The sequence below is a fragment of the Eubalaena glacialis genome, chromosome 1, assembly GCF_028564815.1.
Source record: "Eubalaena glacialis isolate mEubGla1 chromosome 1, mEubGla1.1.hap2.+ XY, whole genome shotgun sequence".
Lineage (NCBI taxonomy): Eukaryota > Metazoa > Chordata > Mammalia > Artiodactyla > Balaenidae > Eubalaena > Eubalaena glacialis.
Window position 1 is genome coordinate 16,926,629 of NC_083716.1, and position 22,652 is coordinate 16,949,280.

The following is a 22,652-nucleotide window of genomic DNA, read 5'->3' on the forward strand; positions in this document are numbered from 1 at the left end:
TGCTTGTGGGATTTTTTTTTTATTCAAAGAGAAAGTCACAAAAATTATAATCATCCTCATCAGTTCACTCAGTCCCATGTAATTAAATTTTTTTTTCATCTTCATCTTTTGTTAGCACTTTTATGAATTCATCAGTTTTCCATTAGAGTTCTGAAAATGCTTATTCATTCAGTTCAGCAGTATAGTCAGTTACCAGAAACCTGTACTTGTCAGAGTCTTTTCCATGAATTCCTTGAAGACGAAACCCTTTTATAGGAACATTTTTGCGAAAGCATCAGAGTACACCCAGAACTGTCTGTAAATGACAAAAGACTTAAAAATGACCACGGTTAAAGATTTGATGAAAGTTCATAATAATGCAATTGACAAGGAAATTTATTTATTTCTGAGATATACATTTTAAAGTAATAACTAGAATTATGACTTATAACATTATACCAGAACATATAAGATTTTTAGAAATTTCATGTAATGTCTGAAACATTTATGTTAACATATTTCCATACAAATAACCCAAAGAAAGTTTAGTATTAGTTGTTTTTTTTGTTTGTTTTTTTATACTGCAGGTTCTTATTAGATTTTACGTCTGCTTAGCTGCGTATAATAGTAGAATTTAAAATCACTTGGGACTTCGTGAGGCTCAGTAAGGAATGTCTTCTGCATAAATGTCATGGTTAAGAGCACCAGCTTTGGAGCTGATGGACCTGGCTCCACAATTAGCCAAGTGGCCGACTTCGGGCACGTTTAGTTCTTGGAGCCATTTTGCCCTCTGTAAAATGGGGATGATCATAATTCCTTCCTCCTCATAGAGTGCTTGTGAAGATTAACAGAGATAAGTAGAACTGTGTCTGATGCAGAGTAGTAGTAGTCTGTTGGAATACTCTCAGTGCCTGGAAACTCCATGGCCTCCCAGGGGAGGTGATTTGAATGTAGCTTCATTAGAAGCTACCCACCTTTTCTTATTTATGACTTCTTGTCCTCTTGTTTTGTCCTCTGTCTGGTGAGCTGCATTTGGGACATAACATCGTTATTTCACGTGGTTGTGGTAGTGACCAATGTGTCACGTATAAGTCACAGATTTTGGCAAAGTTGAGGTTTTATTCCTCATATATTTAGAAATGGAGGTCATAGCATGCAGTGATGTGTACTAGCCCCCAGCATGGGGCTTGCATGCAGCCCCTGTACGATCAGTGGTTGTCCTTGGAAAGCTCCACACCTGTGCAATGGGTTTTCACATTGGAAAAATCTGGTATATTTACAACTGAAAATGTTAAAAAAAAAAAAAAAATCAGGTCCGTTTTGTGCTGTCTGGGTGCATCAGATCTTATGTTTTCTCGTGTGCTTGTCTCACCCCAACTTCTTGAATTTTAAGTTATTTTTTTTTAGGTTTGTCTTATTTTTAATTCAGAGACACACTGAATACTTAAATAGGTTCTATTTAATCATTTATGTTTTGGATTAGTGCATTAAGATGAGTAGTTTATCTTCAACAAGTTGGGGAGAGAATGCTTTTGTTGAAGGTTTTGTGTTCCCGTGTAGAATAAATATAAAGAAAACTACCAGAACCACATGAGAGGCCACTATGAAGGAGTTGGGATGGACAGACGGACGCTCCATGCTCTGAAAGTTGGAAGCCTGGCAAGCAACGTGAGTCCTGTTGTGAAGGGCCTGCAGGTCCTGTGGGTCTGTTGGCGTGGAGACTGGTGGGGCACAAGGAATTCAGCCAATTCTTTTTCAACCTCCCCTTTTTAAAAAATCAGTGTTTTGTTGTGTAAAGATTGACCCAAAAGAGTTTGTAAATGTTAATCAGTGCAACCAAGGCTAGGTAAAAAAATCTTTGAAAAATTTTAACAGCTTCAATTTATTAAACTCAACTTTCTCTGCTTTGAAGAGTACTTAGATCTATTGTAATTGATCCAGTGTGAGAAAAACTTTCAGTTTCTGAGAGATAAGGAGAAATGGATGAGCATAATTCTCATTTGAAATGCTTCAAATTTCCAAAGCATTGTGATTTATTTAGAATTGGTTGGTTGGTTGGTTGATTGGTTCATTCATTCATTCAATCTTAGTGTTCATTGAAGACTTCCTGTATCCAGGCACTGCTCAAGATACTGGCATAACAAAATAGATCAGGACCCTCTTTTCCCAATAGCATGTGATCTAGTAATCTCTCTTTGGCTTTGTCAATTCCGTTTACAGGTTTGCAAATGCCAAATTGTAAATCTTGGAGGTAAAGGACACTGAGAAGGAACTGATTTCGTTATTAAAACATACAAACGTCAAATTTCCTGCACTTGAGAATGTCAAATTTGACCTTTAAAAATCTTTTTAAATACTCTGAAGACTCTTGACTTTTCATTTATTTTCTGGGGGTCAGCCAAGAAGCTCTTTGTTATATACTTGTCTGCAAATGCTTCTTTTTAACAAAAAACTACAAGGGATTCCATGATTAATAAGAAAGATAAAATAAATGTGCTACAGATGACGTTAACTAATTTTAGATTAATTAAGAAGAAGAATTCATATTAATTAAAAACAAAAGTGTGAACATAATTTTCCTTGGAGGTGATGAAACTGAATTAATTTTGTTTCTGGTTATTTTTAAAAGATGCTTTTATGACATTCAAACAAGGTCAAAAGAGAGAGGGGACTAATTTCTCTTTTCTTGTTTTTTTCTTTGTGTTTCAGATTGCCTACAAGGCCAGTTACAAACATAATGCTGTCGACTACAACTACCCAGCCACCCTTACTCCTTCCTATCAGACAACAATGAAACTGCTTCCCTTGAAAGATGTATGTCCTTTTCCAATAGTCCTTTCTGCTTTATTCCTGTCACTTCCCTCCAGTAGAGTGATTCTTTTTTTTGGCTGCTTTGGGTCTTCGTTGCTGTGCACGGGCTTTCTCTAGTTGCGGTGAGCGGGGTCTACTCTTCGTTGTGGTGCGCGGGCTTCTCATTGCCGTGGCTTCTCGTTGCGGAGCACGGGCTCTAGGCGTTCAGGCTTCAGTAGTTGTGGCTCGCGGGCTCTAGAGCACAGGCTCAGTAGTTGTGGTGCACAGGCTTAGTTGCTCCGCGGCATGTGGGATCTTCCAGGACCAGGGATCGAATCTGTGTCCCCTTCATTGGCAGGCGGATTCTTAACCACCAGGCCACCAGGGAAGTGCCAGTGGAGTGATTCTTAGGCAGCAAGATGGAAAGAAACAAGATACAACAGTTCATAGGAGATGGAAGGGATTGAGAAAGGGGAACTCTTTTCTGATAGGAAGTCCATATATACACGTTTGGAAACTCTTAGATTTCCAACATAAGGCGGGGACAACTCTGGTTTCATCTTGAAAATATCCTAAGGTTCCATTTCACCTCTTAGAGTTTGGGGACTGTGTCTGCTGCTGGGCACATTAAAGTAATTATTCCCTAACAATGATGATCTTTTTTTTTTTGAGTTTTGGAGTGTGGTATGTTTAAGGACCAAAGGGAGTAAACTGAAATAGCTATAAGTTGAGAGGAAATGGTAACATTGACTTAAATTTTTTCCCCAGGAGTGCTCGGGAAATATGTGTGGAATAATATGTATCACTAATTTATTGCAGCAGTGATTTTATTTATTTATAGTTTGGCTTGTCTCCAATGAAATATGTATAATTAATTACATTTGTTGTTTTCTAATTATAAGAATTTTACTACATGTTTATTACAGAAAATTTAGATAATACAGAAATGTACAAAGAAAAAAGGTAAAAGTTATCTACTATTTTAAAAAGTACATAAGGTGGTTTAGAACTGAGTTGGTATCATGGTTGTCAGTGAAAGTTATCTCCAATCAATAATTTAATGTATCATTCGACATTAATTTAATCAATAATTTATCAATTATCAAATAATTATCAATCAATAATTTAATGTATCATTCGACATGTTAATTGAATGCTCAGGGCTACTTTCCTTCACATTCCTTTTGGATCAGCACAGCTTCAGCAGTTGACTGGGGCTTTGCTATTGGTAGATCAGTCTTTGCATCTCTTTCCCTTTTGCTCAGAGCAGGAGCAGTGTCAGGTTCAGCTGGGCATCTCCAGCGTCTATAACAGTTTACAGGACAAAGAAGGCCAATCATTGGCAAATGATAGTTTGATGGATGAAAGGGGCTTATCAAACGTGTGATAAAGCAGGGGATGGGAAGTAGAAGAATATAAAGGGCCTACATTTTGCTTTTCCTTTTCCCAGAAAGTTTGCCCGAGTTGACTTATTCATTTCACCTTAATGAAATTCAAGGTTAAACTTGGCTACCAAAGCCAAGTTTCTTTTTTGGCTGCATACATTACCTGGGAAACTTGAGGGATCAAGAGCACCTTGTAAGATTTGAATGCCAATTTTCACAGTAGAATTCTAGAAAAAATGCTTCATAGCACAAGCAAAACAAGAGAGCGCTCTACAATTTTGTATTCCCACTATAACATGACTTGCTGTTACGTTTGTCTGTATAAGACAGTGGATCAAACCAGGCACCTGAAATATAGTCAGCTGTCCTGGGGAAGTCGGAGAAGTGAATTAAACTAGACTGGATTAGAAATATTAATTGGAAGCAGAGGTAGGTTCCACACTGGCAACGCATGAGCCAGATCCAGGCTGCACAGGTATTTTGTTTGGCCACACAGTGTTAAAAAAAAATTGTTTTTGAACCAATATGTAGAAATTGTGAGAGTTCACATAGGAACTGTGGTCCTAGTTACTGCACGGCAGCAATTGCCTGGGGCTGAGTGGCAGCTGCTTTTATCACCTTCATCTCCTTTATTTTCCTGGCTCCTGTGTGAATTTGAATTTACCACCCTTAATGAAGGGACTTTAGTATTTAGGAAGTTTGGGGAATCCATTTACAAGAAGATTTGTGGTCTCTATTTCTGTCTGGTAGTCTTAAAGGTGGTCAAGTAGCTATGAAATTAAATAAACAAGCACAGGTCCTTAATTAGAGAGCGTTCCCTTCAGATGGATTTTATAAACACTAATAGCATTAAAAATGAGACTCTACCCTCAGCAAAGGGACCTTTCAGAAAGTAGACTGAAGCAATGACCAAGCATCCGTGATGTTGCAAAGATATAATTAATCATGCAGAGTTGTACTCTGCAACATACTTAATGTAACATTATCAGGAAGGAATGTGCCATTTAAAAAATACAGTTTTGTGACATTTTATAGTGCATAATTCTGAATTCTAATAGACTCTATTATGAGATGATAATTTTCCCTCTGACTTAATGCATTAGGAAGCTACTGTAGTGTAATCTCATTAATGATTAACAACATTGAAATGACTTCATATTTCCTAGTTTTCTTAAATACCCCATGTCCAAAACTCAGAAAGTGCAAAAACTTTTCTCCTTGAATCATTAACTAAAAAGCTTGAAACAATGCTGTCCTTTTTCTCCAAATCCAACAAAAGAGTCTGTGGCCCAGTATCTGGAACACTCTGCTTTTCCTAGATCTTGTTCTAGAAGCTAATTTGTAAGTCTTTTTCTTTTTTTTCTAATTTGTCAGTCAGAATACATTTCCCTCTCTAAACAAAGTTAGCTCTGGCTATAGGGAACACCTCGTCCATCTGTAAGATAACAAGTAACAGTTCCAAGCACACCAGCTTTGGCAAACCACATTTATGGTGTGTAGGCTGGGAGCCACTTTGGGAAGCCAGCTGCTGGGATTTAAAACCTAACTCTGACACTAGCTGGGTGACCTTGAGCAAGTCACTTCAGGTCTCTGTGCCTCAGTTTTCATGTTGTGAGGTAGGGATAATAACAGTGGTTATTATCCAGAGTGGTTGGGAAGATTAGATGCATCAATATGTGTAAAGCACTTGAAATAGTGCCAGGCACATAGTAAGTGCTATTTTTTAGCCATAATTATTATTAGCTGATGTTGGGACCGGCAAGAATGGAGTGAATACAAGGAAGAGATGCAGTATCAACTGGTCCTTGGGTCTGTTTCACTTGGGTCACTGGGTTTTAAAATATTGAACTATTTTCCAGCATTTAAAAAGTGTAAGAATTTATATAATAATATAGATTTCTGGTTTCTTTGGAGTAATTGGACTATCTGTCTACTCTGAACCCCACTTTGATGCAGGATTACCATCTCCTAGAGCTGAGTGGTAGCTGCTGCCCTTCGCCCCAGTCCCCACCACTCCTTACTACTTCCCCAACAATGAGGCCAAACACTGACTAGTGCCAGCCTAGTGCCATCCAGCTAGTGGTCTGTGACTCACTGAGGTGGGCTGTCACCCAGGGAGGTGACAGCAGTCAGATAGGATGGCAAAGACATCAGAGTCTAGTTTAGACAGACAGAAAATGGTAGGAAAGTGCAGTGCTGGCTGCAGTACTACCCCCGTGAGGGCAGAGCCAGCTGCCAGAGGAGTCTGGCCAGAGGCAGTAGGTGGAGGTCTGGAGAGAGTTGGCAATAGCTAGTGGGGATGCAGGGACGGGGCATGGAGGTCTTAGGCAGAAGCTAGGCCTAAAGAAACTGCCACACTGTGTGGGATACTGGCAGAGGCCCTGGGCTTTGGACAGTTAAACAGAGGCATGAAGACCATGCATGGGGTGTTTGATGGTGATCCGACTGCTGCAAACAGAGCCAAAGCCTAGTTGACTAAAGGGCCTAGCCGGGAGCCTGTAGGTTTTAAAACACCTTTCTCTGATTTAACGATGTGGATGAACACATTTTCCTCTGTTCACCAGCCATTTAGTTGACCTCTTTTATGAGCTGCCTGTTTAAGTCACTCAGTCTTCAGTGGACTGTTTTTCCATCTGTTGGCTTGGAGTGTCTTTTGGTCTCCAATTGGAATCTGATTCTTTCTCTGCTAATTTGAGAATCATGGCTCTGTAGGGCTGAGCGGGAGGGAGCTAAGTAAATCTTAGAGAAAAGTACAAATGACGTCTTCTTGTGTCTCTTTGCCTCTTCGTACCCAGGTCAACTACAGGCAAAGCATTGACAAGCTGAAGTACAGCTCTGTGACCAACACCCCTCAGATTGTTCAAGCCAAAATCAATGCCCAGCAACTGAGTCATGTAAGTGACCTGCCCCTGCCCAGCTGGATATGGGGGACTTGTAATTGCTTTGCAGGGTCTGGATATCTGGTTCCCCAAAGATTTGACTTTCATTGATGGTGACATGTGTCCTATTACAACCATGGGATGACTCTCTTTGATTTAAATGTTTTATTATACAAAATTTCAAATGCATTCAAAAGTAGAAAGAATAGCATAATGAATCACCAGGTACCCATCACTCAGCTCAACTACTATTAACTCATGGCCAGTCTTGCTTCTATATGCCTATCCACTTCCCCCCTCCATATTATTTTGAAGAAAATCCTAAGTATTGTATAATTTAATCTATAAATATTTTAGTATGAATCTCTAAAAGATTAAAATAATTTAAATTGTATTTATACAATTTTAATATATCACACCAAAAAACTAACAACAATTCTTAACATCACCAACGTCCAGGTGGCATTCAGCATTCCAATTGTCTCATAAGGTTATAATTTCTTTTTACAGTTTGTCTGAATCAAGCTCCAAATAAGGTCCACACTTTGTGATTGGTTGATATGTCTTCAAGACTCTTTTCATCTTGAAGTTTTCCCTTTATCACTTTTCTTTTCTTGCAAGTTGTTTGTTGAAGAACTTGAACTGTTTGTCCTATAACGTTTCCCACATCTGAGCTTTGCTGACTGCATCCCATTGTGGACTTCATGTATTCCTCTGGCCTCCAAATGCCTGTAACATAGTAGTTGGAGCTATAGGTTTGATCAGGTTCAGGTTTAATTTGGGGGCAAGACTGCTTCTCAGATGATGCTGTGTTCTTCCATTGAGAATCATATAATGTCTGGTTGGCTGTTTTTGTGTGTGATTTAAGATGGCTTTTTTCCAATGGGGGCAGGCATTTGATAATTACTCTTTGAGTGTCTACCCTGCACATAGCAAGAGGTTCAGAACTGCAGCAAGTTAAAAAAATAAGTTTCATACCCTCAAGTGCTTCAGAGGACAGTGGGTGAGGTAGCCACAGGGAAATCTTTTGCAAACTCGTAACTTTGAGCATGCCTTTGAGTTGTCTGACTTTTCATTTGGTCTTCAATCTGTTAATTTAAAACACTCCTAAAATTACAGGCTTCCTTGTAAAAGGCCTTTTCCGGAAACTCCTTCTGGGCTACGGGCCTACAAAAAGAAAGTGAAAAAGAGAGTTTTCTCTCCAAAGTTCTCCTTCTGCCCATGTAAAAACCATGCACTTACCCTGCAGGTTTATTTTAAATCCAACAGGTGAATTACCGTGCTGACTATGAGAAAAATAAGTTGAATTACACATTGCCACAGGATGTACCTCAGCTGGTGAAGGCCAGAACCAATGCCGAATTGTTTAGTGAGGTAAGCAAGCAGCATGGGTGAGAAAGTGGTGAGGGTTATGCACAGACGTGAAAATGAAGATGCAAGGATGGTCCAGCAAAACAGGGACCAGGGGCTATTCTGTCCATGGAGAGGTTCATCAGAGGCACCCATCAGGTTATAATTTTGAATTTTGCTGTCTCATGGCTTGTTCACGGGGCTAAATTGATCATAGCAATTGAATTCTCACTGTGTATGCACATGTATGATGTGTGCTGGGACACACACACACACTCACTCATCATCAGTATCATCATCATCATCATCATCCTGATGACTTCTAGCTGGTGCTTTGCTGTGTGGGTAAAATTTAAGTTTTAAGAAGACCAATCTTAATCACCAGATTCTTCCAGGAGTCACAACTAGGCTATGATTAGGCTTCTCATTCTAGATGGGATTTGTAGGGCAGGAGAATGTAAAAAGGAACTAACCTTGGATGGGGAGAGATCAATTAGGAGTTTGGGATTAACATATATACACTACTATATATAGGATAGGTAAACAGTAGGGACCTACTGTATAGCACAGGGAACTATACTCAATATCTTGTAATAACCCATAATGGAAAAGAATATATATATATATACACACACACACTCACACATATATATACATCTAAATCACTTTTCTGTACACTTGAAACTGGCACAACATCGTAAATTAACTATACTTCAATAAAAAAAATAAATAAGAAGGAATAACCTTTTCCGTATGCTTATTCTGTGCTGGGCACTGGGATAGGCACTTTACATATGGAATTATTCAGTTGTTATAACCCCTTGGAGGCATTTACTACAGAGACACAGTTGGTGGCATGGGCTTTGGTATCAGATAGACAGAGAGAGTCAGGTGTTACTACCATGGCAATAATAATAACTTACATCCGTGTTGCACCTTACGTGCTTAGGTTATCTGTTTTCGTGTACACAATTTATTCTCAAAGCCACCCTGAGACAGATAATATAATATTATTTTTTCAAATGGTAAACTGAGGCCCAAAGAGGTAAAGTGATTTGTCCAAGGTCACATGATCAGGAAACAACAGCGCTAGGATGAACCCATGGGTCTTCTCTTTGCCCCCTCCCATTAGCACTGCCCCGCATGACCCTACAGTGAGGGAATCAACTCTGTTAATAATTGATGTTATCACTTTGATAACAGCCAAAATTCTGGTCTGTAAACAGAAGAAGACTTTGTTATTGAAAAAACAAAATTCTGTTCAACTTTTGGCAGGACTCTGGATAGCGACTCCCATTCACCTGCGTTCTTATTTGTCAGGTTAAGTACAAAGAAGGCTGGGAGAAGACAAAGGGGAAGGGATTTGAGATGAAGCTGGATGCCATGTCTCTGCTGGCCGCCAAAGCCTCCGGAGAGCTTGCTAGCAACGTAGGTTTTCTCTCATTAACTCAGAAATGCATAAGAAATTGTTCCAGTGAAACGTCAGTGGTCCCGCAGAAAAAAATAATGACTGTTAACATTGTAAACATCGCTATACTTTAATCTTCCACTGGGTTCGAGAAAGACTGGGTGGTGTTTTTTTAGATTTGTTCCCCTTGCACCTGTTAAACCACAGCCCCTTAGATGGCAACGTTTCTCTCTCACAGTCGACTTTCCTCTTTCTCTCAAGATTAAATACAAAGAAGATTATGAAAAAGCAAAAGGCAAAGTCCTGGGAACTACAGACACGAGGCTTCTGCACTCCCTGCAGGTTGCCAAGATGAGCAGTGAGGTAAACGCTTTTCTACTCCCCAAACCTTCACTTAGCTTGTGCTGCTCTGAAAGTTTTTCCCTGGCCTGCTTCACCGGACACTGTTATTTTTTCCACTTCCACTTGTCATTTCTTTCTTGGCTTACATGAGAAGTGTTTTCTCTTTCTTTATTTTGGCAAAGGATACTGTTCTTTTAAAGTAGATGAGAAGCATGTGGTCCCTAAGGGTGACCGGCATCTACTGTTCACGGTACAAGATGTTCGGCCACATCTATTCACTCTGCAGATGTTTACTAAACAACTACTCTGCGTGAGATACTGTGTGAGACACTGGGGCTGTAAGAACAAACAACACATAACTGGTTCCTCCCTAATGGAGCTTAATTCTACTGGGAGAGTTAGACAGGAAGCATCCTGTTTATTGAGGTAATGTCCTGGATGAATCCTCTCGTCCGAACACACGTGATATTCAAAATGTTTAGCCACCAACTGGGGCATCCAGGCTCCAACCACTCAAAATGACACCGCTTGTAAACAACTGTAATGGCTGGAGGTTAACCTTGGTAAATGTCACTTACCAGAAGCCTCTGGGGAAGGAAAGTTCTGCCAGAAGGTCAGACTTGGTTTCTAATTAAGACTTCGTTGTCAATGCCAAACAGGCAAAAAGGAAGCACGGGCATTGGTTTTCTGCTTTACGGTGGCCTGCTCTAAGCTGTGAGGTCAGCTTATGCCACTTTGATGATGCAGTCAGATATAATTACCTAATGAGTCATTAAGGACCCAGGGCTTGAAATAGAATAAGAGTGTTGGCATCTGGGTCACCATTTTGGTTGTGCCTACAGAACAAGCCCTATGATGTGCATAGTCATGAAGCATTTGGCTTCAGTTTAGACAGAGAACAAATTGGTATTATTTCCTATTTGCAGTTGGAGCAAATGGGGCCAAAAAAGATGGACTTGCCCAAAGTCATATAGTAGTCAGTGGTAGTGGTGGAGGAGTGGAGAATTAGACCCTAGAACTCTTACTTACTGGCACCATGCTGCTTCTACTGTACTACCTTTCCTCTCCATCACACCATCACCATACCACCATCATTATCACCATCATTATCACCATCATCACCACCATCATCCCACCATCCATCCTCATTGCCATCCTCATTGCTAACATTTATCAAGTGTTTGCTATATGCCATCCCTGGGCTAAGTGGGTTTGAGCTACTATTTTGTTTACTTATCACAATAGCCCTCCAAGGAAAATAAGCCATTAGAGAGGTAATGTGACTTTCTAGAGGTCATCTAGCTGACAAAGGGCTGATCAGATTTGAACTCAAGCTTGGCTGGCCCTGGAGCCCAAGCTTTGTTATTTTGCCTCTTAAAGTTTCTACAGAAACCATGGGTAGAGTGTTCTCTTCCTGGAGCAACTGGGGAAAAAGAGTTAGGAGGCATTCCTCCCAGAGACAAAGTAGTGTGAAACCTCAGTTTCCAGGTGCCACCACCTTACAGAGCCAAGACTTGGGTCACATCCTTTGGACAGACAGGTGCCATTGTCCAGAGTGCCAATTCCTCATGGAAACCTGGCCTTCTTTCCTGTGTTTTCACATCACTCCTGCCAAGGCAGGCTTCAAGTAATACAGCGTGTTTTGGTGTATTCAAGGTTGAATACAAGAAAGGCTTCGAAAAGAGTAAGACCCACTTTCACCTGCCCATGGACATGATCAACATCAGGCATGCTAAGAAGGCCCAAGCTCTGGCCAGTGACCTGGAGTACAGGAAAAAACTGCATGAATACACCGCGCTGCCTGAAGATATGAAGACTTGCTGGGCCAAGAAAGCCTATGGGCTCCAGAGTGAGGTGAGCCCTGGCTCTTCGCCAGTTCTCCCCACGCATCTCTTGCAACTGGATACAGTGACAATTTCAGAGTGATTTAGAAACTGTGCATGAGTCTATTAGGTGACTCAGAGGACTAAGAAGAATTTCTGGAGATGGGCCAGGCCCAGGGAGGATGGATGGGGAGGTAGAGATAGAGAATGAGTCAAGACAGTGGAGACTAGAGGGTGGAGAATTGGGGCTCAGAGCTATCGCGAAAGTCAAGATGTGCTGGTAACGGGATGAGCAAAGAGGAAGCAAGTGTTGAAAATGGTAAATCTGGTAAATGTTAAAAAGTAAATCTGGGAAGTGTAGCAGGTTGGCAGATGAGATCCTTAGGCAGGAAGTCTGAAAAGCCCTCTTTTTGGTAAGGCGGTGGTGTTTCAGAGTTAAGGTAGAAGAGCCTCTTCTGATTACAAGGTGAGCCAGTGGCTTCACCCCCAAGCAGAGTTCTGCCCGACTATAACAGAATGGAGAGCAGCTCTTGCACAGAGACAAATACAGGATCGAGGGCTTTCCTAACTCTCCCGTTAACTTTGCCCCATCCGCATCCATGTGTCTGATTAGAGCTTGGTTTTTCTCTTGCAGCTGCAGTACAAGGCCGACCTCGCGTGGATGAAAGGAGTTGGGTGGCTGACCGAAGGCAGTCTCAATCTGGAGCAGGCCAAGAAGGCTGGACAGCTGGTCAGCGAGGTAACCTGAGCCCAGGCCCCCAGCTTCTAATCCTTCTCAGCCCAAGTCACCACCGAGAGCCATCTTTCCCTCTGATTCCTCCCCCATCCCCAGGCTTCTTTTGAGTGAGACTCAGGAGAGTACGTCTTCATTTTGCACACATAGCACACCCTGAACTAACTTGCATACCCTTAAGCTTCCCAGGGAGGTATTTGTAAGAAGCCAACTAAAAGTAGTAGTTGGATCAAAAGCCTCATTCAGAACGGTTGTGGTATACAGTTAGTCACGCAAGAAACATGTTTGTTGTGTAAGAAGTGTGTGATTCCTTCTGAATCAGAGAATCTGGTGTTTGGAGGTCAGCATTCTCATTGTGTGTGTGCCTTAAACTCACTGCAGACTCCGGGCAAGTCACTCAACCCTTCCGATCCTCTTTCTCTCTTATAAAAATGAGAAAGTTGGAAAGGATACTCTACAAAGTCCCTGTGGCTCCAAGCCTGTGCTTCTCTTTATACCGTGTAGAGCTGGCGTTGGCAACAGGCAGAGGAGGACTTTTGAAGGACATTTCATTTGGAAATGGGACTATTTCGGGAGCTCTGTTTGGGATCTTCAAAGGGGTTTCTTATTTCGGTGCCAGGAAGGCTGAGTAGGCATTTCTCTTTCATATGGTAATAATAGTGATGATAACAGCTGCCATTTATGGACTGATACTAGTTATGTAACCACTGCTATCATTCATGGATGACTTTGAGTGTATTACATACCTATTGTTCATTTATTGCTCACATTTATTATTGCTATGTGACTAGACACTAGTAGTATTCTATTAATATCCCCATTTTACATTTGCGAAAGGTGAGAGACAAAATCACATTTCAGTAAGTGGCAGAGCTGGGACCTGTACCCAGTAGTTTGGTCCAATGCCCCAGCTCTGGGCTATGAAACAAAATTGAATCCCCAAAGCACATTTTGTAATTTATTCTCATTTTTTAACTGTACTCATCCTTCTCTCAGACACAGACACATTGAAAGTTAGAGTGCATAAATAAGGAGGGTTCTCATTACTTAACTTCTTTGAGACCAACTGAAATCCAGGTGGAGCAAGCCGAACCCCATTTGACTTGGATGGGGTGCAGTAAGGGGACCTTCTGCCTTAGGAATGCCCGTTCCTGTCTCACTTCCTGTACTGACTAATTTTCAAGCTCCTCAAGGGGCAAGAAGGTATCATTTCCTTTGCCTTTTTCATATCCCTGCTCTGCCCTGGGCAGGGTGGGTTCTTGGCTCCTCCCTACACACTTACGATTTGACCAATGCAGAGGCTGGGTTGCCCGGGAATTTCCAGCCATGGAAGGGGCAACGTGACTTCCTTCAATTACGTAGTGAAGGAGTTTTCCCATTCAACACACTGGAATGAGAAAGAAAAAGTACAAGTCTCTTTGGAATATTTTTTCTAGATTGTTTTTTTCCCGAAGGGAGGAAATTTTGGAGTTTTCCATATTCCAATCCCTATTTTGGGTTCGACTGGCATCGACAACCCTCTTGCTGACAGCACTCGGGGCTCTGCTCATCTCTGATCTCCCCACCACGTGAAGCTTTTGCTTCCATAAGCCATTCTCAGCAGCTTCCTTTCCCATCAACTTTGGCAACTCCAATGGAAAAGCCAGAGGAGCCAACCTCCGGGAAGGACAAGAAGTCCCCGTGGGGGGACAGAATTAGCACATTCGAAGTTACATTGTGGCTGTGAGATGGCAACATGATGAAGACAAGCCCAGTGATCTGGAACATGGAGAGCTGGGAGGGCAAATCCCACCTTGCCCCCCACCTTCTGAATGTGGCTCTTGGCGTTGCCCTTCGTTAGAGCTGATACTTCCTGGATCATCCTGATGGCACTGTGAATAACAGTGATGGCGAGCTTAGTGAACACTTACTCTGCCCAAGGACTCCACTCGTGGGAAGTGTGGCATTGAAGCCTCCGCACCACCCTCAGTGAAGCAGCTTCTATTGTTTTCCACATTGTACAGTCCAAGCCCGAGTGGCTCAGGTGATCCAGTGATGTGCCCAAGGCCGTGAAGCCGAAAATAGGTAGAGGGGAGATTTGGACCTTGGGATTCATGGTTGTAAAGTCCAAGTTCCCTCCACCTCGCTCTCCTATGTCAGATCTAGGTTTATAAAATGGATCCATCCCAGGGCTCATGGTAACATACAGGGTTCACTGAAGGGAAAATTCAAGTCCCCATTCAGTAGTAGCAACTAAAACAAGCTCACCAGGGCTGGAAGTCTCAGGTCTGCATGGTCCTCTTTAAGCTATAGGACCAGCTGGAGCATCCCCCCTGGGGAAATGCTTGGGTCACAGAAGGTATGCGTGTGTGTGCATGTGTGTGATGGTGGGGACAGCCCGACCCTAATGCTATGGGGTCCCTTTTCTTTGGAAACAGAAAAACTACAGGCAGAGGGTGGACAAGCTGAAGTTTACCAGTGTGGCCGACAGTTCCCAGATGGAGCACGCCAAGAAGAGCCAGGAGCTGCAGAGCGGGGTGAGTCCCAGGCTGCCCTTTCTCCACCGGGCTGCTGTGTCATGGGCCTGGGAACCTCTGGGGACAACAGCAGGTGCTGCCCATGCACGATCCAGGGACCGAAGAGCCTTTCCTTTAATTAGGCCGGACCCGGCTTTCTATGGGCTTCCAGGCCTCCCTGCCTCACCCACTACACTTCTCCTCTGGTTGTTAAAGACAGATGTCAACTGACATTATTCCTTTTCAGCTTTCAGTCTTTCCTAGTTCCTTCTTTCTTTCTCCTTCTTTTCTCTCTTCTCAAAGACTCCATAATTCTGGAGCCAGGAGAGAGGAGGATAACATTTGCTTGCGGGATGTGTGCATTTCATGCCCACTTGAGCTCAAATGTGGAAGGTGAGACAACGAAACACCACATATGCTATTTACATGTTAGTGGTCAACAGCCGAATAGGTGTAGTTGCTACCATCTGGCCAGGACGTTCCTACCTTTCCTTCCTAAAGGTCCAGGTACACCTGCCAGAAAGCATGCAATCAACATAATTCAGAGTCAGCAGAAAGCCACTGCATGGAAACTCAAGCTGGGGAGTGGGAGAGGGCGGAAGAGAGAAAGAGCGGGAGGGACATGGTTTCCATAGAGAAGATGTGCCCTCATGTTGCCTTTTGGGTTACTGTTCACTCTCCAGGTGTCAGTACCTGTGGAAACATTAGGTCTGATTATGGGGTGCAGGTGACAGGGGATGCTTCTTATTTTTCCCACCTGGGGAGCCTGTGCTCATCTGAGCCCTCAGGTGGGTTATTTTTTGTGGCCATGGACACTGTGGATGGGAACAGCTTGGGGAAGTCGATGCCTCCTCAAGGGAAAGGTGTGAACACGAAAACCGTAGAGGGGTTCTCAGGTTGGCCCCCTGACTACATTCTCCTCCCAGCTCCTCACTGCTGCTGCTTCTTCCTGCATCACCTCTCCTGCTTTAAGCCTCGTTTCCTGCACGCTGCCAGCAGCATCTGGTCTGGTTGGCCTGGTGACGGACTTTCCATGTAAGACACAGAGAGCTGAGCAGCCAGCCACCCTCCTCCCTTGCCTCCTGCTCCTGACCCAGTGCTCTCTCCCAACAGGTGGCCTACAAGGCAGGGCACGAGCAGTCTGTCCATCAGTACAGCATCGGCAAAGACGAGCCTCTCTTCCTACAGGCCCAAGCCAACGCTGCCAATCTCAGTGAGGTACAGCCAGAGGGAGTGAGCAGCCCAGGGCTCTGCTTCCCTGCGTGTAGGCGCCTGGTCCACAAAACCCACCGGCCGTGTTGGTGTGTCTGTGTCACTTGAGGCTGCATACATCTGGTCATTGTAAACAGCTCGTGACCAGTATTTTAGGGGGAGGGAAGGCCAGCCTTTGGTAGGAATGAGCTGGTGGGAGATTTGAACCACTGACTATATGATGGGGTAGGAGGAAGTGGTTATTCTGGGACTGGAGTTAAAACAGCGTAAGAGGGGAGTAAATAAGAGCTCAGACGTTAGCTTCAAACTGCCTGGGTTTGATCCTTGTTTCTAACACTTACTAGGTGTGCAACCTTAACCAATTTCTTTGCTCTCGGTTGTCCCGTTGGTAAATGAGGGCACTCCTAGTCCCCTCCACATTAGGTTGCCTTGAGGCTTCAACGAGCTGATATATGGAAAACACTCAGAGGAGTGTTCACAGGGCAGTTATTCCTTAGACGCGAAAGCTTGCACAGTTCCAACTCTCCTTCTCTGTCTTCTAAGGAGGGGCCTTTCTTGGCTCTTCTGCTTGGCTCCCAGGTCTTTAGGGTCCTGATCCGAGGAATGGGTAGAGGGGAGAATTAGAAGGAGCAACAGAAGCTAAACTGATTCACACACAGAAATGGAGGGAGCCTTCCAGAAGAAAGAACTTGAAATCTGGAGGTGGGGGGGGGCGGGACAGAAAATGGGAGGAGCAAAGAAAAGACCCACATGGACTAGGGGCTGGGCTTGGAAAGAAAAGGGGTGCAGCTGGAGCAGCTGCTGGGCTGGTGGGGTGTGTGGACAGAGATGGAGAACGGAATTTTCAGAAATGCTGCTGTGTGTTGTGCAATGTTATTCCACCCGTGACAAGTCATTAAGACTTCCATGAAGACGCCCAGTATTTTCCAAGTCTTCTGGAGTTCAATTTCTGCCTCTTTTGGCCGAAGCCCTATGTGGCAAGAGGCCTTAAGGCAGGAACAAGAAGGCCTGGTTGTATTCAAGTTACAGGTTTCTCTGGCTCTCAGGGTTTCTATGGAAGGATGTAATAGGTGTTTCCCTCTTGGAGAGGTCATTAAAGAGTCTAAGAGAAGCCCTCTCACATGAGGATGATCTTTTTTCTCCTAAATCCCCTTAGAAACTATATAAGAGCAGCTGGGAAAAGCAGAAGGCGAAAGGGTTTGAGCTGCATCTTGACTCCTTGGCCTTCCTGGCAGCCAAAGCCAAGAGGGACCTGGCCAGTGAGGTAAGACAGTCCCCAACTCGTACTCGACACCACGAATCCTGACATTTACATCTGGGAGAGTCTGAAAGTGTCCTGGCAGGTTTTTATAGTCTCTCTGAGCCTCAGGGTTCTAATGTGTAAAATGGAGATAAATATGACCACCTTGCAGTGAGATAATCGTGTAAGTGTCTAGCACACTGCCTGCTGCACACTGGTTTTTGTTAAGTCGTAACTGTTATTATGAGCGGTAGTAGTGTGAGTGGTAATCCAAATCATTCATTTTACAGATAAACTGATGCCCAGAGACATTCCATGACTTTCTAAGGTTGTAGAGGCCTGCTGATGGTTAAGAGTACAGGCTCTGGTGTCGGATAGACTTGGGATAAAATCCCAACTCCATCACCTACTAGTTTGTGATTTGGGGCAGGTTGTTTAGCCTTTCAAAATCTCAGTTAACTCATGGGTAAATTGGTAATTGCAAAATGGTTATGAGGAAATGAAATGAATTGATGTATGTTAAGTGTTCTGTAGTCCAGTGCTGTCTGTTATGAGTCTGATGTGAGATAAGGAGCCTAGGACAGAATGTAAGTCAAACTCTGCTTCCTTCATCGAGAAAGTCTTGCTTCCAAAAAAACCCCCAATATATATACATGTATATATATTCTGTATCTATTGTGTATATATATATAGAAAATATATCCGTAAATGTATATAGATATCAGCTGAGCTAAACAGTGGCTTGGCAATGTGGTTGATTTCCGTTATGACACAAGCCCCTTAACTTATCAACTGGTAACATTTTACAAACCAGCACTTGTCTTCAGATGCACTTTGAGTGACACAGATTTATGCCATGCCTGGCTCATTGTAAGTGTTCCAATAAATTGTGGCAGATATTGATACCGTTGTTCTTGCTGGCAGATTTGAGAGTAGAGCCCAAGTCTCCTGATGGCCACGGTAATGATGATGTTGAAATGATGCCACACACCAGTATTCTGTTACAGTTTTCAAAGCACTTCTATATTTATTCTTTTTTTGGATCCTCATTACTTTTTGCCTAGTGCTTTTTCAAGCCAATGTGCTCCCTTTTGCTCCCCATAACTGCTAAGTATTTATATGTACCTCAGTTGTCTTTAATTTGAGCTTCTTTCTGAAACAGCAGTTGTATTTTAGATATTCCGTGTCTTTTTCATTTTGTGATAACTTTCTATTTATAATATTCTCACTGTTATCAAAAAAGATTATAAAGTGGCTTTCATGAAAGCAACAGGCCACTTAAAAATAAACCCAGAAAGAGTAATCTCAAATAATATAGAGACAAGATAGAATTTCACCAGGAAATTGAAAAGACTGTTCTATAGCTGAACTTTCAGTTTAGCTCTGAGCTTTCTGGCAGTCCAGGTGTAAAAGGAAATAATGAGTAGTAATATTTTTTTTCACTGTTTGATCAAAGGAAGTACATCAGTTGTTCTAAGGAGGCAAGCTTTTTATGACACTAATTCTGATAGGATTCTGCTGTATGGCTTTGTTTTAACTTTCTTGCATGGCTTGATACTTAATTCCTTTAGGAGATGCTAGTGTACCCCTGCTCTCTTCCTCTCATTTAGGTGAAGTACAAGGAGAATTATGAAAAGTCCAGAGGGAAACTCATTGGGGCTAAGGGTGCCCAGGGGGATTCGCAAATGAGCCACTCACTGCAAATGTCCAAGCTGCAGAGTGAACTGGAGTACAAGAAGGGATTCGAGGACACCAAATCCCAGTGCCACGTCCCCCTGGACATGATCCACCTCGTGCACGCCCGCCAGGCTCAGCACTTAGCCACAGACATAGGCTACAAGACGGCATCCCATCACTTTACAGCTTTGCCCACAGACATGAAGGTGGAATGGGCCAAGAAGGCTTACGGTTTACAGAGTGATGTAAGCTCTGTGTGTGCGTTTATGTGTGTGTGTGCTGGTGTTGGTGCCAGGGTTTTCCCAAACCCTTCAGGACATCGTTTATTCTCTGAGATACCTGTTTCTGGATCCCTAAGTGGAAACATTTTAGCGTCCTAGTGCTTTAACTTTTACTCAAACTATGCCCATTTTAGATTCTATACTACCAAAGAAAATCATACAGCTACTCCTTTCTTCTTGGAATTCTGATCTACATATGTTTTCCGTATTTCTTTTTCTTGCAGGGCGGTGGCGACGGTGGGGCGGGAGGCATGTATTTGTGACCTTCTTAACTGTGGACTGCTCTGGGAGAGCATCCCTGGTACTCACTCTAACGTTGGCAGTCCCATTTTTAGAAAGGGCACCTTGCTAATCGTCAACCACCCTCTCCCCTTTCTCGTTATATTCTTTCATCTTCGGTTGACTCTTGCAAGAGAAAGTGGGTGAACTGAACAGGCAGGTCAGTTGCAACCAGACTGGCACACATGGGCGTGGGGTGGAGGCAGCACAGACACACCCTTCCAGGTAGAGCTCGTTCAGGATCAAGAGGTGATACGCTAGTTTTAGAGACGTGTCCATTTAAATGGCTTTCCCTTAAAAGTACTCCTTCAATGGCAAGGAGAAAAATGAGAAAGACCCCCCGCCCCGCACCGAGCTTCCTAAGAAGGAATTGGCACCGTGGGAAGCCTCGAATGTCTTGTGATATTCCCTCAAATAGCTCCCCACCTGGGTTCTGTTGTGAATTCTCATTTTCTTCTCCCCTGCATGTCATTTTAAACAAGAAACCGGGGAAAGCAGACAATGAGGACGGGCTCCTTCCGGAGGTCTACGTGGCCTGTAATGAGGGATGCGGCTGATTTGGCTCCACCCCCAATAGTGTCGGGCGGGGCCAAAGCCGCCGTCAGCAGGTCGGCTCCAATTAAGCGGGAAATTAATTTACGTTTTGGAGCCCTACCTGTGACTGTGCAGAAATAGATAAACAAAAGTGGCATCTAATTTGACTCAGCTGGCACCAAGGCGACATTGGGGAGCTGTTAACAGCCTTTTAAATGTCCGCACACCAACAATGGCCTGCCTTTTTTTTTTCTTTCCTTTCTCCTTTGTCAGAACCAATACAGGGCAGATGTGAAGTGGATGAAAGGCACGGGCTGGGTCGCCACCGGGTCATTAAATGTGGAGCAGGCGAAGAAGGCAGGAGAACTCATTAGCGAGGTGAGATTCCCTGACAGCGTGCAGCAGGCCTGGCTGCATTAGGCGTGCGGCATTTCTGTATAAAATTAAAATAATTTCCACTCAAAAGGCAAAGCTACATGAAAGGCCTCAAAACCCAGACTAAGGCTGGTAATTAGAGGGAAACCACATACCAAACACACCCCAGTAGGGGCCCAGAGAGCCCTGGCAAAAACAAAGTGGGTGACAAATGATATTATGAATAATAATGACAATCAAACAGAGCTCAATTGCTACCCACCAACTTACCTTTTTAATGAAGCAACACGGGACAGATGATAAAAAGATACATTTATTGCACCTAGAAAGCCCTTTTGTGACTTAACGCACATTTTCTCCCTCTTTCTTTCCGCAGCAGGCAGTGTAAACAGTTTTTGAATATTCATGTGGTGTCGAACATGTGACACGGTTCTGGTTCTTTTTTGTTGGAGGGTCTCACTTCTATTTGAATCTCACTCCTGTCTACTTGCAGCCACCCTCGCTGGACCCGAAGGCTTATGAAAGGAGCCCTTTCCTCGCATTTTAGGGCAGTATCCTTGAGCAGATCTTTTAAAGATTAGATCAGGGTTTCTCAACCTTTGCCCTGTGGACATTTTGATAATTCTGCGCTGTGGGGCTGTCCTGGGCCTTGTAGGATGTTTGGCAGCATCCCTGGCCTCTACGCACTAGATGCTAATGGTACCGTTTCCCATTATACACATCACTTAGACTTCGAGATGATTCCTTCATGCATCGAAGTCTGGCATCCAAGGGATCTTTTTGGAACCATTTTTCCCACGGTGGTCTTAATCTTCTACCACATTTTGCAAACTTATTCAACAGATTTGCTTATCTTCCGTGCTTTATACTAGTCCTCAAACTTCAGGAAGGCAAGACATCTTTCAGCAACTTTTCCCAACCATCTCATTCCAGTTTGGCACATTTCCAGTTTAGTGTCAAATTGGATCGGCCGCTAAATTTTCAGACAGAATGCCAGGCACTGTGAAAGAGCCACAAATGCACACACACCTGTCATTTAAAGCAGGAGTTAGCAAACCTTTTTTTGTAAAGGACCTGATGGTAAATATTTTTCGTTTTGTGGGCCACACTGCTTCTGTTGTAACTGCTCACCTCTACCATTGTAGCATGATGCAGCCATAGACAATACGTAAATGAACGAACATGACTGTGTTCTAATAAAACTTTATTTACAAAAACAACTGATGGGTCAAATTCAGCTGGATATTGAACTGTCTTCTTAAGGCAACCCAGTATACAAATATCTAACCCAATAAATAAGGAAGTGTTTCTAAAATAATTGTTTGATTGGAGAAAAGATATACTTCATAATTCCATTAAGATAGCAACTGTTTTCAGTCTACTGGAACTGTACTTTAATTAAAAAAAAAAAAACAGGAATGAATTGAAGCATAATTTTCAGAATACTTCAAAATTGGGTATCTAGGACTTTGTTAGCATTTGAATTTCTTGTAATTTTTTTTTTTTGTTTTTCTCAGTCTCTTTCAAACTGTATGATGACTCCTTTCAATAATAGCACCCTTTTTCTTATAACATTTATAGAATTATTGTGTATGTTAACTGAACCAGTTTCTAAAGTGATTAGATAATGTACAGTCACTGACTTAAATGCAAGGGTTTTGACTCTGGTAATCTCTGCCCAATTCTTTTGTGGAGGGAAAATAGAAAGCTTCAACTGATAAATGTAACTGTGAGTGTTCTTTCTTGCTTGGGAGACCCGAACTAAAATATGTAAACAACTGCAAAACAGTATTTGAAGGCTATATAAAAAATCCTTTACTAAGTGTGTATCCTCTAGTATTTTACTGGTATAACCTAATTTTGAGATGTT

At 42.8% G+C, this 22,652-nt stretch overlaps 1 protein-coding gene across 1 annotated transcript in view; it reads left to right on the forward strand.

The window, feature by feature from the left end:
* The window catches only part of NRAP (nebulin related anchoring protein), a 78,132-nt gene that overhangs the window by 28,248 nt on the left and 27,232 nt on the right, over nucleotides 1-22,652 (forward strand). Inside the window, 13 exon segments of the mRNA XM_061193243.1 lie at nucleotides 1,540-1,647; nucleotides 2,689-2,793; nucleotides 6,950-7,048; nucleotides 8,303-8,407; nucleotides 9,704-9,811; nucleotides 10,053-10,154; nucleotides 11,790-11,987; nucleotides 12,591-12,695; nucleotides 15,107-15,205; nucleotides 16,298-16,402; nucleotides 17,553-17,660; nucleotides 19,247-19,558; nucleotides 20,681-20,785. Of these exon segments, the coding sequence (XP_061049226.1) occupies nucleotides 1,540-1,647; nucleotides 2,689-2,793; nucleotides 6,950-7,048; nucleotides 8,303-8,407; nucleotides 9,704-9,811; nucleotides 10,053-10,154; nucleotides 11,790-11,987; nucleotides 12,591-12,695; nucleotides 15,107-15,205; nucleotides 16,298-16,402; nucleotides 17,553-17,660; nucleotides 19,247-19,558; nucleotides 20,681-20,785 (1,659 nt within the window).